The 17,549-nt window shown below is 49.8% G+C and overlaps 1 protein-coding gene across 1 annotated transcript in view; it reads left to right on the top strand.

The window, feature by feature from the left end:
- The window catches only part of cfap74 (cilia and flagella associated protein 74), a 44,561-nt gene extending 27,012 nt beyond the window's left edge, over nt 1-17,549 (top strand). Inside the window, exons 20-36 of the mRNA XM_056593609.1 lie at nt 3,194-3,281; nt 5,770-5,943; nt 6,723-6,856; nt 7,340-7,559; nt 8,678-8,821; nt 9,548-9,699; nt 11,430-11,564; nt 11,762-11,871; nt 11,978-12,033; nt 12,294-12,413; nt 12,768-12,956; nt 14,135-14,258; nt 14,803-14,957; nt 15,117-15,249; nt 16,053-16,171; nt 16,966-17,100; nt 17,333-17,549. Of these exons, the coding sequence (XP_056449584.1) occupies nt 3,194-3,281; nt 5,770-5,943; nt 6,723-6,856; nt 7,340-7,559; nt 8,678-8,821; nt 9,548-9,699; nt 11,430-11,564; nt 11,762-11,871; nt 11,978-12,033; nt 12,294-12,413; nt 12,768-12,956; nt 14,135-14,258; nt 14,803-14,957; nt 15,117-15,249; nt 16,053-16,171; nt 16,966-17,100; nt 17,333-17,461 (2,317 nt within the window). The 3' untranslated portion in view covers nt 17,462-17,549. The remainder of the gene's footprint in view (nt 1-3,193; nt 3,282-5,769; nt 5,944-6,722; nt 6,857-7,339; nt 7,560-8,677; nt 8,822-9,547; nt 9,700-11,429; nt 11,565-11,761; nt 11,872-11,977; nt 12,034-12,293; nt 12,414-12,767; nt 12,957-14,134; nt 14,259-14,802; nt 14,958-15,116; nt 15,250-16,052; nt 16,172-16,965; nt 17,101-17,332) is intronic.

Here is a 17,549-nt window from a genome sequence, read left to right as displayed (position 1 = left end):
GGTTTGAAGCGTGATCCAGTGGGATCATGAGTGTGTGTGTGTGTGTGTGTGTGTGTGTGTGTGCTTAGTGGGGGGGATTCAGGGCCCGTAATCCCAGCTGTCGTCCGTCTCCTCACCAAGCGTACTGTACTGTACTGGTTAAGAACATGCTTTTATATACCCCACCTTCCTCCGTTAAAGTATATACCCATTCAAGGGTTTCATCTGACATGTTGACTCTGTGCAATAACGAAGTTGACTATTTTTCAAATGTGACAGCCAATACACCAGATGTTATTGTTGTTGATGAGGTAAGCAGAGAAGTCACCATCTTAGAAGTAAGCTGTACGTTTGACTATAGTCTGGAGGAGGCATTCCTTGCCAAGGTTACAAAATACCAACTTCTCAGAAATGAGATTGCACAACTGGGGTACACCTGCAAACTACTTGTGTTTATATTTGGAAGCCTTGGCCATGTCCACAGACTCGTCATAAGGGGTTTGCAGATGGCTGGAATTCCGAAGCCAAAAGCTAAAGCACTTGCGAAATTCTGCTCCATATCTGTATTAATAGGCAGCCGCCACATATGGAGGAGACGCTGCTTCCTGTATCCATAGACTGAGATCAGACATGTCAAAGAGATTCTGGGCTTGATGAGTGCATCTACCAGTGTTTGTGTTCAAAATTTGTTATTGTAAAATGTGAACATAAATAAATGACTAAAATGTGTGCTTAGTGGGGGGGATTCAGGGCCCGTAATCCCAGCTGTCGTCCGTCTCCTCACCAAGCGGTCGTGGCTGATAAAAGGGAGATTAGTAACCACTGGAGGATCCACCGCAGATTACAAGCGTAGAACCGCGCGATCCGTGCGGCCCGCGGCCCTAAACCCTGTGTCCGGGGGCACCAACGGCGGGACGCGGAGTTCAAAGTAACAACCAATAGGGACGCCACGTTTCCCGTATTGTGATTATGGATCGGAGGTCAATCAGCGGTGGGCCGATGTCGTGTAATTCTTTGTTTTTTTTGGAAAACCATCCATCTCGTCTCGGAATGGTCAAATCCCTTAGTCTTAATCCGGAGACTAATCCTTTTCATAATCACTCTTTCTGAATGGGGGGGGGGGCACGACAAGTGACCGCTAAGTGGACGGCGTCACCGCTGCAGGGTGTGAGGGGCCGGACACAAAAGCGAGCAGGAAGCCGGGAAAAAGGTTGTGTCTGAAGCGCCAGAGAGAGAGAGAGAGAGAGAGAGAGAGGGTGGGTCGCGGACCAATTCACTGTACCCTGCTCCTCTCTGGGTGACGTCACCCGGGGCGGCGTGTGTCACACGGAGGCAAAGGCACGGGACCCTGGCACCTCTCTGACGGTGACTCCCTACGGGCGATCTGGGAGCCGCGTCACGGAGTGGAGCGAGCAGAGTGTGAGGCTGATCTCTGCACGCACGCCGTCACCGTATTGACCTGGGAATCGTCGGCCATGTGTCTCCGTTCCCTCCTCCCTCCTCCCTCCCTGGTCTCACCACATTCCCCTGTCTCCCTGCAACCTCCCCTCCCCCTCCCTCCCCTCCCCCTCCCTCCTCTCCCACCCTCCCTCATTTCCACTCTGACCTGCCAACTGAATTCAACTGTGACTTTCCCTAAATACATCCACACTGGGCTCATTGGTCAGGCTGTTCAATCACATCAAATATTTATATTCTCTCCCACCCACCTTCTCTCTCTCTCTCTCTCTCTCTCTCTCTCTCTCTCTCTCTATCTCTGTATTTCCCTCTCTCTCTTTCTCGATTTCTCACCCTCTCTGCTGTCTCTATCTCACCCTCACTCTGTCTCTCTCTCTCCCTCTCTGTCTCTGTCTCTCTCCCTTTCTTTTCACCCACTCCATGACAGTCAAGTCTCCTTCGGGGACAGTTCTGTCTTCGTTGACATCGCTCAGTCACAAAGTGAAGTTAGCTCGTCTCGCCGACTTATACGCTGTGTGGAGAGGGAAGACAATACAGAGAATATTTAATAAACCGAGGCTAGGGCCTCTGTCAAAGATTGTGCTGTGAAGACAAGCTTTGAAATACAAACAGCATTTTTTATTTTGCCCATTGTAACTATCTTCAAACCACTGGCGGCCTGGTCGCTAGCTCCTAGCGCTGCGCTCGCGGCGCGTTCAGCTAGTTTCAGCAGTAGGACTCCGGGATGACGGCGAAGACGAAGGTTTGGCAGGACAGGAGGGAACGGAAAGAGGGAGAGAGAGCCAGAGAGAGAGCAAAACACGTGGGGAGTTGTTTGCCTCGGTTTTTTATTCAGCGCGCTGACATGTGATTTGCGCGCCTATCAAATGTTTTGTGTAAATATATAGCTCTAAATATATAAATACTGTCTCCAGAGCAGGAGCTCTCTGCGCCGGGGGTATCGGCAGGCAGGGTGGTGGGGGGGGGGGGGGGGGGGGGGGTTTACATAAGCTCTGAGCACGACTGCTGGGGCCTCTCTCTCTCGCCGAAAACACGCTTACGAGTCTCTCCTTCCATCGCCATGGTTACAACCCACAGTGAAGTGTGGAGGCAAGCTCCGTATCTGTATCTCCTCGCTCTGTACTATCTGCTCTCTCTCTCTCTCTTTCTGTATCTGCTCTTCCGCTCTTTGTCTCCCTCAACCTCTCTCTCTCTCTCTCTCTCTCTCTCTCTCTCTCTCTCTCTCTCTCTCTCTCTCTCTCTCTCTCTCTCTCGCTCTCTGTGTCTCTCTCTCTCTCTCTCGCTTCCCAACACCATGCCATCGCCACGGTGATGGTAATGGTTCTGATTGGTTCTCCGGAAGTTCTCTCTCTCTCTCTCTCTCTCTCTCTCTCTCTCTCTCTCTCTCTCTCTCTCTCTCTCTCTCTCTCTCTCTCTTCCATCACAGTGGCATTCTTTGACTTCTTTAAATGTGGCGTGTGGGTTTTGGAGGAGGCGAGTGTTGATTGATGGAAACAATCGACACAAAACAACAGCACACTAATACACACACACACACACGCACACACACACACACACACACACACACACACACACAGGACTCACACACAGAAGATATAATTAGACAGTGACAGGTCAATCACATAATCCACAGCTTTATGATCCCACCTGAGGTACAACCCTCAGGTAGATACCACACCCGCAATGGACCAAGGTGTTTCCTGTGTTCACGTAATGGCATTTCGTCTAATTATTCCCCCTGTGGGCTCTGCTGCAGGTCCAGTCTCTCTGAGGACGCTAGTGAGTTCTACGACAGCCAAACAGGGGTCTTGGAGCTCCCGTTAAAGGTGCACGTGGCTGACCAGGTTTGTATTGCGCACACACACACTCACTCGCTCCGTCGCTCCCTCACTCCCTCACTCACTCAGCCACTTGCTCGCTCACACACACAAACACACACACACACACACACACACACACACACAGACACACATACATCGTCGCACACACACACACACATCGTCACACACACACACACATCGTCACACACATACACACACACACACATACTCACACACACACACACACACACACACACACACACACACACACAGACACACACACACACAGACACACACACAAACATCGTCACACACACAGACACACACACAAACATCGTCACACACACACACAGTACCGAACCCTATCCCCCCTCAGACCCACATCTCTCGCTACAGTACAGCAACTTTGCGTCCTACTTGTATAGCGAGGCGCAGGCGATGTAGGTTCATAACCCACTTCTCTGGTCACGCGCTAAAATTATCCCGGACCCCGCCCGGAAGCCCCAGTTTACTCTGGTGGCCCACAAGCTACCCCGCAGAAAGGTTACCCTGTGCCACTTCACCCAAAACGCCAGGAGGGCCCCGGCTCGAGAGAGCGCAGCCCCCCTGTTTGCGGTCACCCCCTGTCCGGCAGTAGGTCCTAACCCCCCTCCCCCGCCGTCGTGGGAGCGTTTAAAGGTGTGCGGGGGGGGGGGGGGGGGGGTGCGCTCGATTTCTATTCCTGAACACACACTCTGCTCACGCTACCTCAAGTGCCGCCAAGGCGGATAAAGACAGCGTTATCCACCAACAGCATCCATCTGGCGTTCTTCTTTTGAAAAGAGCCGATCTAAAAACCCACCCTATCAGGCACAGCGTCGCGCCATCCTGGCGGTTTAAAATAGACCCACCAGCTGCCCGGGAGAAGTCCGCCAGATTCCTGATTGTAAGTCAAAAAGATCAAACATGGCCGACCGTCACACCCTCGCACTCGCCTGCCAGAATGGACACCTTCCTCTCCCCCGGCCCCCCATGCCTCCGCTCCATCAAGTTATCCGCGCCTTACCCCGCCCTCCACTGCCCCACTACATTCCCTGGACGGGGACGGGGGAAGAGGGGGTCAGGGGACGGGGGGCTGGGGAGGGGAGGAGGGGGTGGGGGGGGGGGGTGCAGATTAGAGGCCAATAAGAGGCTGGGCCAGCATGCCCATGGGTTCCAAGGCTGTTGCGGCCAGACCTTTAGGCTTGGCATTTGACCACGCGCACACACACACACACGCTCACGTGTGTGTGTGTGTGTGTGTGTGTGTGTGTGTGTGTGTGTGTGGTGATGGGGGTGGGCAGCCGAGCGCTGGAGCAGGAAGTGGGACTAACAAACGAGGAGGGCGTGCTGGGGTCCAGACACGGCCCAGGAGGAGACGGCCAGGAATAGGACAAGCTGGAGGGTTTTATCATCCAAATTGTAGGATGGAAGAATGTCAGGGTCTCACTGCCGTCTCTATTGCCCCCTTAACCGGGAGCACTGGATCACAGCCAGGGTCACGTCCCTGACCACACATTTCCAAATACCAGCAGAAAACATCCGCAACAATAATAGGATGGAAAGCACTCTCTCTACCTCTCACTCACTGTTTCTGTCTCTCTGTCTCTCTGTCTCTCTCTGTCTCTCTCTCTCTCTCTCTCTCTCTCTCTCTCTCTCTCTCTCTCTACCTCTCACTCACTGTTTCTGTCTCTCTGTCTCTCTCTCTCTCTCTCTCTCTCTCTCTCTCTCTGTATCTCTCTCTCTCCTCTCTCTCTCTCTCTCTCTCTGTCTCTCTCTGGTCTCTCTCCCTCTTCTCTCTCTCTCTCTCTCTCTCTCCTCTCTCTCTCTCTCTCTCTCCCCCTCTCTCTCTCTTTCTCTCTCCCTCTCTTTCTCGTTCTCTCTCCCTCCCGCTCTCTCTGTTTCTCTATCCTGGTCCTTTCTCTCTCTATTTCTCTCTTTCTCTCTCCGTCTCTTTCTCTCTGTCCTTGTCTTTCTCTCTCTCTCTCGCTCTCTCTCCATCCACTCTCGCTTCCCACGACCACACCATCGCGACCACACCATCGGTGATGGGATTAGTTCTGATTGGTGCTCCGGGAATTCTCTCTCCCTCTCTGTCCATCTCTCCCATGTCGGCTGGGTGCTTGGGTGCACTCTCTCTCTCTCTCTCTCTCTCTCTCTCTCTCTCTATCTCTTACTCAACAGTGTGCAAAAAAGCACAACAATTTAGTTAAAGCAGATCAAGTGTTATTTACTGTTTAAGAAACCAACTATAGGAGGGGTTAAGGAGACCGTATATGTCTGAGCATGCACAATAGAACACACACACACACACACACACAAACACACACACCTGCCGTGGTCCGCCTTGACCCATAGAACGGACACCCGGGAGTAAAACCTCAAACCCTTAAACATAATATCACGGCCACACAGTTTGACGGAGGGTGAACGTATCTAAAGTGGGTTGATCTCTTTTGGGGAAACGCCTCCCCGCCCTGTCCTGTCCCACCAGCCGCGGCCCGTCCTCTACACCGTCCACGCCGTGGTCACCACCTCCGACCTGACTTTCGACCTCGCCGAGGTGGACTTTGGCCACTGCTCGGTCCGCGAGTCAGTCCGGACCGGCGTCCGTCTGTCCAACCACTCCCTGCTGCCCCAGGACTACGGATTCATGGGCGTCCCCGAGGTACAGGCGGGGGGGGGGACGTATACCACCTGACCTGAAACCAGCCAATCAGATACCTCGTCAGCTCTGTCACCTTTCTGTAGCGGGGAATAGATGAGATTCCCTTTACCTTGTGAGATTCCTTGGAGATATTGTTAAGTTCTACGTCGTTCAGATTCAGTTACATATAAATGACATGAATTTTTTAAATACAACTTTTCGCTCACATTTTTTAATTCTATGACAAATTGCCAACTTGGCCAATAGGGAAACAAGACAGATAGTCATGAAACATTGCTGGGTGAGGCACCCTATCTAAAATTCAGGCATAGCAGTGGATCTTTTGCAATCGGTGCACTCTACTTTTGAGCACACTTCTCTAAGATGAAAGTAGGAGCCTATGTCTGACTAATGCATGGTGGCATGGTGCTTGGGTGTGCTCTCGCTCTCGCTCTCTCTCTCGCTCTCTCTGTCGCTCTCTCTGTCGCTCTCTCTCTCTCTCTCTCTCTCTCTCTCTCTCTCTCTCTCTCTCTCTCTCTCTCTCTCTCTGTTCCTCTCTCTCTCTCCCTCTCTCTCTCTCTCTCTCTCTCTCTGTTCCTCTCTCTCTCTCCCTCTCTCTCTCTCTCTCTCTCTCTGTTCCTCTCTCTCTCCCTCTCTCCCTCTCTCCTCTCTCTCTCTCTCTCTCTCTCTCTCTCTCTCTCCCTCTCTCCCTCTCCCTCTCTCTCCTCTCCTCTCTCTCTCTCTCTCTCTCTCTCTCTCTCTCTCTCTCTCTCTCTCTCTCTCTCTCTCTCTCTCTCTAGTTCCTTGAGGTGCAGCCCAACAATGGTTTCGGCACGCTGTTGCCCCTGGAGACGGTGGATCTGGACCTAATCTTCAGTGCGAGGAAGGCCAGGGAGTACAGGTTCACCTTGACCTGTCGGTCCGGAATCAACAGGTAGCCCCTCTTATCCCTTACCTTACTCAATGTAGTGTGTTTATGCTGGACTGTGGATGAGTGGGAGGGGTTCTCTGTGTGTTCATTCTTCTTCTACTGATAAAATACCAAGAATCAGAGCATGTATGATCGTCAGGAATTGGAACCACTGTCAGATACAGATCTGAGGCTCTGATTGGTTCTCACGGTGTGTAGGGGTTTATCTAACAGCCAATGCCAGTGAAGAAATGCTGAATCTGCCTGATCGCCTCTTTATTTAATGGGAATCTGTACTCCATTAACTTAATTAACTTACAGATCGGTTTAATAAACGTCTCGAAAGATGGCCACTGTTTGTTATGGGTGTGACAGATCGTTTAGCTGTGATAGCCAATTTATACCCATGAATCCACTCCTGTGTGCTTTGTGAACCCCATGACGATGTTCGATCTGCACTATCAGTAACGTCCCCCCTCCCCCTCTATTTTCTGCCTTGCCCCCCAGGGATTTCCCCCTGGCGTGCCGCGGCCTGGGGGTCCGGCCCCCCCTGGAGCTGTCCCACCACATGGTGCGCTTCGGGGCCACGGCCCTGGGGGACGGCTCCGTCGCCACGCTGCACCTCAGCCACCCGGGCTCCAAGGGACCCCGGCTCTTCTCCTTCTCCCCGCCCCAGGAGTCTGAGATCAGCGTGGTGCCCAGGGACGGCCGCCTGCTGCCTGGAGAGGTATTCACAGATTCACAAATGAATGAATGAATGAATTGATTGATTAATTTGTGAATGCATGAATTCATTCGTTCATTCATTCAGAAATTCATTCATTCGTTCATCCATTTATCCTGCTTCATCTGGACCACCTTAAGGCTATAGTTTAGGTGGAGTTGGTGCTGTGATGTTGATTAAGTAATCTGAATTGACTGAGACAACACACATAGTGGTGTCATGAGATATTGACCATGCCGTTGTCTATTTAAACTAAGAAACAACCCCATGAGGTCAATCATGCCTAATATTTTTTTTGTATAGCCCTTAGACACTATTACAGTCTCAAAGGGCTGATTAGGCCAAATATTTATGACACATTTGAAAGTTCATGTAAATTAGGATGTTTGGTATATTTGCATGCTGATGTGTGATTGGATCGCTCCACTTGTGACGTCACAAATCGTGACGTCTCATGTCTCTCGCTCTCTTAATGAGGTGAAGAGACTGATGACAGTCCCCTGCTGTTTATGTGACTGTACCGTAATCTGCAAAGGCAGATTGCTTCCAGGAGGATTCGAGCAAACGGAGGACAGGAACTCTTTAAAACAAAGGTTGATGTTAAATTCAAAAAGTGGTTCCTCAAAACATTGAAGAAGACAACAGGGACATCTGATTAAAAAACGGCATCCTGTACTGGCAACACAATTGATCTCTCATTAACAAGCAAGAGGTTTTGTTTTTCCTTTCTCTCTCTGTGTTTAATTATGATAAAAGCGGCTTGACAACATGATATTAACGATTACATAATGGCCGATGCCCTGAGGCTTGAGGACTTGGGCTCTATTACAGCCTGTGAGTAGCTTAACTCCCAGTGTAATACCGTTGGACACCCCAGCCCAACTCCCTCTGGTCCCTGCTCTCTAAATCATGTTTACAGGGAGAGGAGAATCCCTGCCACAGCCTGATGTTGTTTGTTTATGTTCTGGCGCCCTCTGCTGAACACCAAGCGCCTTGCGTCTTTAAGTTTGGTTTATGCTCTCTCTCTCTCTGTCTCTCTGTCTCTGTCTCTGTCTCTGTCTCTGTCTCTCTCTCTCTGTCTCTCTCACTCTCTCTCAATCTCTCCCTCTCTCTCTCTCTAGAAATGCCTGCTCCAGGTGTCGTTCCGGCCCCGCCTGTCAGACCAGCAGATCAGGGAGGAGGCGGCTCGCATCGCCCACCGAGCCGTTCTCCTCCGCAGGCAGGAGCTGGAGAGGAGCCGGGCGGAGAAAGCAGCGGGGCCCCAGGTAAGAGCCAGGTGGGACGCCACCAAACACAAAGGGGCATAGCGATGGGCTGTTTATGTATCCGCTGAGCCTGTTAGCCACGAGCCATGTCACCACGTGTAAGTCAGTGGCAGTGTGCTGCTTACACGAGGTTAAACGTAGCCTGGTTAGCTAAAAATAAAGATCTGGTTACCATGGCAACTAGAGGCACCGCTGACATCCCTTTTTTTAGACCAGAAACCCACCCGCTTCTTTTTTCTATCAGGCCGTCTCGGGCCCATGTAATCTTCCCACCGAGATACCTCAAAAACAATGTTTTCTCTGTGGTTTCCATGGTGACAAGGAGTCATCCTAGTTAGCGAGGCACTATCTATGGCCCAGTTCCAGTACCCACACATCAGACTGATCATGCACATCATGGCTCTCCATGCAACTCGGCACCTAATATGCACACACTAGCCCCCAGACCGCAGGCACCACATCATCACTGGTGAAGTGCATCGCTGCGCCTGTTTGGGTGAAATGGGAGCCACGCAGTGTCCCCTATTGCCTTATTACCTGGCACCAAAACTTTAGATCTAATACCCTTGGTTTCATTTGAAGTTGTTGATTGTCGCTCATAATAAATCTGATTGTTTGTTTGTGTATGTGTGCGTCTGGTTGTGCATGTGTGTCCGTACGTGCTTGGTCATGTGACTTTATGTGTGCATGTTTGTGTGTGTTTATTTCCTTACTCTGAACTCCAAGGAGCTCCCAGCAGGTAAGAATGGTAAGAATGGTAAGAATGGGCCACGGCCCTCAGCCAAAGCGGCTACCAGTGCTAAGACAAAAGTCAAGCAGAGTCCAATCCCCGAACCCGAAGACCTTGCATCACCCAGGCCTGAAGACATACAAGAGGGGTAAGACTCTCTTTCTCTCGCGCTCTCTTCTCTCTCTCTCTCTCTCTCTCTCTCACTCTCTCTCTCTCTCTCTCTCTCACTCTCACTCTCACTCTCACTCTCTCACTCACTCACTCACTCACTCACTCACTCACTCACTCACTCACTCACTCACTCACTCACTCACTCACTCACTCACTCATTCACACACACACACACACACACACACACACACACACACACACACACACACACACACACACACACACACACACACCTCTTTGGGTGTTTGACTCCCTGCCGAAAGGAATACCACATAGATGCACCCACTATTGCCAATAAATGATCCCCACAGCTTATGTTAAATCACCTGGTTATTATTTTCTTTTGTTATAACGTTAAAGCGTTCAGAAATATTCTGTGGGTTGCTAGTGTCAACTTAGAAACAAAAATAGACGCAAACACAAGCCAATGGCTAGTTGGTGTGATTCTGAGGTTCTTCACTGTTTGTGCCTGTTCATGGAAGACTCAAAGGCGCTCTCTTGTGAGCAATGAGATCTCGTGAACCTCGTTTGATGCATTCTGTCTGAAGATTACACCAACATTACTGTGCTGAATTTAAATGTTAATAATAGATAGCTTAAGGGTTACTGTTGCATATTTCAATACTACAATATCAAAGTGCAGTTCATACAAGAAGAGGAATTACTTCCCTTGTCTTATTTCCTCTGTAGTTTCATCTATGACATCAAACTGAAATATAAATGACATAATGTAGTCACATCTTCAATATTTCACAGTTTGAGATATATTTATGACTCGATTTAGTCCAAGCACTGAAGTTACTCCTGCATTATATCACAGCAGTATTATTTAGAAGAGGTTCTAGCATTTTGTCTTTATTTGCTTGGCACATGGGTTTTTTTCTGTAACTATTGTCACACACACTTTGACTCAACGACTCCTGACCGTAGGTCTAGTACACAAGCAGGGAGCTCTTGTGTGTGTTTGTGTGTATGCTTGTTTGTGTGTGTGTGTGTGTGTGTGTGTGTGTGTGTGTGTGTGTGTGTGTGTGTGTGTGTGTGTGTGTGTGTGTGTGTGTGTGTGTGTGTGTGTGTGTGTGTGTGTGTGTGTGTTGTTGTTGATGCATCGTATATAAACCTGTTTGTGTGTTAGTGTTTGTGTGTGTGAGTTGATGATGCTTTGTGTGTAAGTCTGTGTGTGTGTGTGTGTGTGTGTGTGTGTATGTATGTGCGTGTGTGTTTGTGTGTGTGTGTGTGTGTGTGTGTGTGTGTGTGTGTGTGTGTGTGTGTGTGTGTGTGTGTGTGTGTGTGTGTGTGTGTGTGTGTGTGTGTGTGTGTGTGTGTGTGTTGTTGTTGATGCATTATTGGCTGTGTGTCTGTGTGTGTGTGTCTGTGTGTGTGTGTGTGTGTGTGTGTGTGTGTGTGTGTGTGTGTGTGTGTGTGTGTGTGTGTGAGTGTGTGTGTGTCTGTGTGTCTGTGTCTGTCGTTGTTGATGCCTTATTGGCTGTGTGTGTGTGTGTGTGTGTGTGTGTGTGTGTGTGTGTGTGTGTCTGTGTGTCTGTGTGTGTTGTTGTTGATGCATTATTGGCTGTGTGTGAGTGTGTGAGTGTGTGTGTGTCTGTGTGTCTGTGTGTCTGTGTGTCTGTGTTTGTCGTTGTTGATGCCTTATTGGCTGTGTGTGAGCGTGTGTGTGAGTGCTCTGGTTGATGATCCGTGGCGTCCTCCCAGGTCTGAGGCCTACGAGGCCGGCCGGGCGGCGCTGCTCTACTCCTTCCCCGGCTGCCTGCGACGCTACGTGGTCCCGTGCTTCGTGTCGGACGGAGACCTCCCCGCGGACGACCCCCAGGCCCAGGCGGCGTGGAGGTAACGCCGTGCCGCGGGACGCCCACCCTCTGGACTGGACACACACCAGTATCACCTTAGAGTCTGACAATATTAATAATAATATTCGCCCTTCCCTTTAACCATGAAGATGATGGCAATCATAGTATTAGGTTCAAAGAAAAGTTTATATTTATCCAATTCGGACGGTTAATTTGCATTTTATTTCTTCCCTCCAGTCCCCAGAATACGCTTTTCTTGGAGCTGCATTGTCCTGCTGTACAGCCCCCTCTAGTGGTCATTTCAAACAACGGCCAGAACGCAATCGACTTCCAGCAAGCGGCCTTGGGTCCGTTGTGAAGTGTTACATCATTCCCATGACGCAAGCATTTTTTTTATCCAATTGACTCAGTGTTTACAGCTTTTTTAATCTTTGCTTTCTGATTTCTTTGAAGGACAAAAGGTTGTCCATAAGCTGACTATTCAGAACATCTCCAAGGAGTCTTTGGATGTATCCTTATCTGCAGATATATGCCAACGCAGGTGTTTTGATTGGTTGCAGAGGAGCAAAAGGCGGAGGTCAGACACATTGATATAATCTATTCTTTTTTGCAAAAAATAAAAAAGGAGTTGGCTACGTATGGATTTTAAAAATAATAATACAAGCTTCAAAGATAGGAGCTGTTTGGTTGTAGGAGCTGTTGTCTCCACAGCCCTGCCCCCCCCCCCCCCCCCCCCTGTCCTGTCATTGACCCTTGACCCCTGTCCCAGCTGAGTTCCTCCCTGCTGGACCCCGGGGGCCCCTTCCTCCTCCTCAACGCTCTGAGACGCCTTCCCCCCGGAGGGAGGTTCCCGCTGCTGCTGGCCTTCTGCCCCGCCCTGGGCAAGAGGGTAGGTGACGTTTAACCCCGCCCTGGGCAAGAGGGTAGGTGACCTTTAACCCCGCCCTGGGCTAGAGGGTAGGTGACCTTTAACCCCGTCCTGGGCCAGAGGGTAGGTGACCTTTAACCCCACCCTGGGCTAGAGGCTAGGTGACCTTTAACCCCGCCCTGGGCTAGAGGGTAGGTGACCTTTAACCCCGCCCTGGGCAAGAGGGTAGGTGACCTTTAACCCCGCCCTGGGCAAGAGGGTAGTTGACCCCTTAACCCCGCCCTGGACGCCCTGCACCAGGGCGCGGGGCGAGGGGAGGGACACCCTGCTCATGGGGACGGCCCCCCTCTCACTGTGACTCCTCCCCCCTTGCAGCACTGTGAGACCCTGGAGGTGAAGTGCCGGGGCATGACCCTGGAGGTGACGCTGCGCGGGGAGGGGGTGGAGCCTCTGCTCACCTGCCGCTGCCCTGACGGCGGTGCGGTCGGCGCCGGGCCCGGCGGTGGTCTGCTGGACTTTGGCTACGTGCTGCAGAAGGAGGGCACCGCCTCGCGGGTCCTGAAGGTGAGGAGACACGCCCGTGTAGGGCCCTGGGGGGGGGGGGGGGCGGGTGCCTGTGGGGTGGGTTCATGACGGGAGTGATAGTGCAGTGAGTAGGGTGGACTGAAAGCTACTGGGTTCGATTCCCAATGTCCACAGCTTACCTATTCTAGTACACAGGTAATTAGGTGGGTGCTGCATGCAGCGCTCAACAGTTTTTAAACAAACCCTCAAGACCTTTTTTCTCTCTTAAACTCTGTAGCACTTTAAGATTTTCGAATGTAAAGTGCTTTACAAATAAAATGTATGATTATTATTAACTACTGTTCTTCTTACGTTTTTTTCTTTCTTTCTGTCTATCTTTCCTCTTTATTATTCTCTGCATACTTTGGGACCTATCTCCTTCCTACATTTTTCACCTAGAGACTCCATTAAAATTTTAAAATGTTCATATTAGCTTGGAATCACGCGCTTCTTTTCAGATCTCTTTAATATTTTATACTTTTTAAGATATTAATACTATTTTTTACAATGGAAGTCAATGGGAGGACGGCGGAGCCTTCCTCCCATTCTCTGACACTTACTACTTCAGACTTCGTAACTTCAGAATTTCGATTACCTTTATACTTTTATTTCAGATTCTTCAGTTAAATTCCTTTTACATTTCTGTATTTTCAGCAATGCTTTACACTTTTCATTCAAATGTCAATTTATTTGTTTCCAACCTTTATTTTTTTTTAAATGGTTTGCATGTTTATACTGTTTACTCCATTTAGACTGCTGAACTCTGTTCAAATCCCTTCAGTTGATTTAAGCCGTTTAACATTTCTTTATGCCTTAATCTATTTGGCTTTATTAAATATTTTCAACCTCACTTTGTACTACAGCATTCACCACATTTTCTGCAGGAAATGCATTTTCTAGTTCTTAGCTGTTATTGATAGTTTGATTCCTTCTGTATTATAGAATCCGAATTAAAAAAATTTAACCATATACTTCATTGATCCCTGGGGGAAAATCTTACCCCAAGTTATAACAAAATGATAATACCTACTCCACCTGATTTCTATGGGAGTTATACGGATGTTTGGTTTGACCTGTAAGACTGGGGCAGGCCCGCTACTCTAGAACGGACCACAGTGAAAAGAACGACACCGATGTTTCTGCGCAGCACTGGAAGGCTGTCCTCTCTCTCCCCTCAGCTGAAGAACCGTTCGTCCGTGGAGGTGCGCTACAGCGTCCTGCAGGCCAGCCTAGGGCCCCCTAGCACAGAGGACCGCCTGGCTGTCCTTCTCCAGGGGTACCCCGAATCCCGGCCCATCGTGGGTGAGTCCGACCCCAACACCCCCCTTCCAACAGCGGGTGGGACTTCCTGTGGTGGTACCGTGATTATTTTGCTGGTGATTCAGTGTGTTAAAGGGTGATGCCAGCGGGGGTTCCGGCTGTGACTGCTGAGGTGTGACCAGGCATGAATGGTTCACTGTGCTGCGCTCTGCATGCGTTTCCTGCACTGAAAGCTATTTTGCTGAGTGTGCTGATTCTGAATGCACACTATGTACAGGGTGCATTGTGTGCATTTGTGAGAGAGTAAGGAAGTGTGTATGATTGATAAAGGCCTGGTAGTGAGTGTGATGGTTAGAGCTATGGCTCATGATAACAAATTTAACGTTATTGATGCAATTTTGGACTATATTGGTTATGAATTAAGAGTTGTGTAAATAGTTGTGTGAATAATTATTTAAAAAAAAATAATAATAATAATAATAAAACAAAAACTGCCTCAAAAGTGTCTTTCAAAGTACCATTTGCCGGTTTAAAACCCTCTTCTAAACCAGTGTGTTGTATATATCCCAAATCCCTCTTGTACCAGGCCCCCAAAACCACAGTGGGCTGTGTGTGTTCAGCGTGACACCAGCAGGGGGTGCTGTCGGTGCGGGGGAGAGCCAGGACCTGACCGTCAGCTTCCAGCCGGACCACCCGTCAGTCCGCTACGCAGACAGACTGACGGTGGAGCTTATCAACAAGGTAAGTGGACCCACAGTTTTTTCCCTCAACAGAAACCCACTCACTGTTTACAGACGCCGTATTATAAGCCTGACTGAGTACATTACGTATGTAGTCCAGATGTACTCTCCGGGTGCACTGTGGTGTGTGAGGAGTACAGGCGTCCCCTGTGTGTCTCAGACTGTAGTGTGTGAGCTGGACCTGAGGGGGGCCTGCGTCTCCGGCACCATGTACCTCCACGGAGGAGACACTCTGGGCGGACCACCCCAAGACTACCTTCCACAGCCAGGACCCAGGAGTCCCCAACTCCCAGGTAGGGCTCTCTCCCTCTGTCTGTCTGTCTGTCTGTCTGTCTGTCTGTCTGTCTGTCTGTCTGTCTGTCTGTTTCGCTCTCTCTCTCTCTCTCTCTGTCTCTGTCTCTGCCTCTGCCTCTCTCTGTCTCTCTCTCTCTCTCTCTCTCTCTCTCTCTCTCTCTCTCTCTCTCTCTCTCTCTCTCTCTCCTCTCTCTCTCTCTGGCCTCTCTCTCTCTCTCTCTCTCTCTCTGTCTCTCTCTCTCTCTCTCTCTCTCTCTCTCTCTCTCTCTCTCTCTCTCTCTCTCTCTCTCTCTCTCTCTCTCTCTCTCTCTCTGCCTCTCTCTCTCTCTCTCTCTCTCTCTCTCTCTCTCTCTCTCTCTGTCTCTCTCTCTCTCTCTCTCTGTCTCTCTCTCTCTCTCTCTCTCTCTCTCTCTCTCTCTCTCTCTCTCTCTCTCTCTCTCTCTCTCTCTGCCTCTCTCTCTGTCTCTCTCTCTCTGTCACTCTCTCTCTGTCACTCTCTCTCTGTCTCTGTCTCTGTCTCTCTCTCTCTCTCTCTCTCTCTCTCTCTGTGTGTGTGTGTGTGTGTGTGTGTGTGTGTGTGTGTGTGTGTGTGTGTGTGTGTGTGTGTGTGTGTGTGTGTGTGTGTGTGTGTGTGTGTGTGTGTGTGTGTGCGTCGATGTCTGTTCCTCTCTCACTTTTTCTCCAATCTTTTATCAAAATGTGACAGGGGCCATTTTGGCCCCCGCGCTCTGGGTCCCACACGGCGTGGTGGCGACCATGAGGATGAGGACTGCTCTCCCCTTCCTCTCTCTCTGTGTGTTAGGTCCCAGCACCCCAGTCCTGCTGACCCTGAAGGCAGACCCCCACGCCGACCTGGGCCCCCAGCCCGCCGTCAGGGAGCTCACGGTTGGCTGCATCCGCCAGGCCCAGCCCCTGAAGAAGGTACACCCCCCGTGGTACACCCCCCGTGATGGAGAACGGCTGGTTCATGGGGACAGTGTTTTGCACTGGTTTCATCATTCAGCGATAAACAGGATTAATAAGATTAATACATTGTCAAGAAACATGGTTTATTATATACATTTGTGGTGTTTTGAGTTCATGGCGCGGAAGATAATGTTTTTCTCGGTGGATTTTGTTTCCCCACCTTTGCAGTTTAAAGAGCGGCCATCTTGTGTCTGGTCAGTGTCGAGCACTTGTAGAGCTTGTACCTCGTGAGGTTACACCACATCGACGCCTCCACTTTGGAGGTGTTTTGTTAGTGATTGTTTTGATAGTAAGACGTGTTGGTAATTTTTTGGTCATAAATCTTGAAAAAAAGAAAACATTATGGTGACTCGGGAGACATTGTGGAAACTGCCACAGCGTTTCTGATGAGAGACATGGCCAACAACCTTTTAGCCTAGGACTAGGACTGGTAACAGTTTATTTACGTACGATTTAGGATTTAGGATTACAACTCTCTGGGGTCCTCCCAACAAAAAAACATGATACATTCTGATATACAAACCTAATTTTTCTAATTTCTTGAAGACTCAACTCATACAATGAGTGCTTAACTGCCTCGTCCGTTGTCTAATGTTTATTTTGTCCATATCATGCATACATCAAGAGTGTTGACTTCACGCTTTGTGTGTTTCTTTAACTGAGCCTTGACCTCTCTGCCTTGACAGCTCCTACTCACTCCCAGCTCCACCCATGTTACTTTTCTGTCCAATCACTGCCCTGCCTTGTAGAACGGAGAGTTCCACTGGGACGGTCTCACGGCCCTCCAGCAGAGAGGCTTCAGCATCGAACCCAGCAGGGGGACAGTGGAACCAGGCCACACACGGGTCATCACCGTCTCATGGACTCCCCCTAGTGGACACAAGGTAGCAGTGCAGTGATTACAGATAGATTCAATTGTTTTGATTGGATGGGCCTGCTTCCTGTGTAATACTTTGAATCTCATTCTAAGCCTAAATTGTGTGTGTGTGTGTGTGTGTGTGTGTGTGTGTGTGTGTGTGTGTGTGTGTGTGTGTGTGTGTGTGTGTGTGTGTGTGTGTGTGTGTGTGTGTGTGTGTGTGTGTGTGTGTGTGTGTGTGTGTCTGTGTCTGTGTGTAGCCTTACGAGGTGGTGCAGGAGAGTGCGTCTCTCACGCTGAAGGGAGATGAGACAGAGGTGTATCGGGTCACAATGCTGGCCTTGGCATCCACATCAGACTCCCCAGAAGCCAATCAGGAGAGGGGTTAACCACACACTGACCAATAGTAAGCGGCGACTTCATCGTTTAAATAGGACAACCAGCATCTTCACAACCAGCCAAACCTTTAAAAAGAGA

This window comes from Gadus chalcogrammus, chromosome 1, assembly GCF_026213295.1.
Source record: "Gadus chalcogrammus isolate NIFS_2021 chromosome 1, NIFS_Gcha_1.0, whole genome shotgun sequence".
NCBI classification, from domain to species: Eukaryota; Metazoa; Chordata; class Actinopteri; order Gadiformes; family Gadidae; genus Gadus; species Gadus chalcogrammus.
The sequence above is the reverse complement of the archived record's forward strand: the minus strand, read 5'-3'. Positions and strand labels throughout refer to the sequence as shown.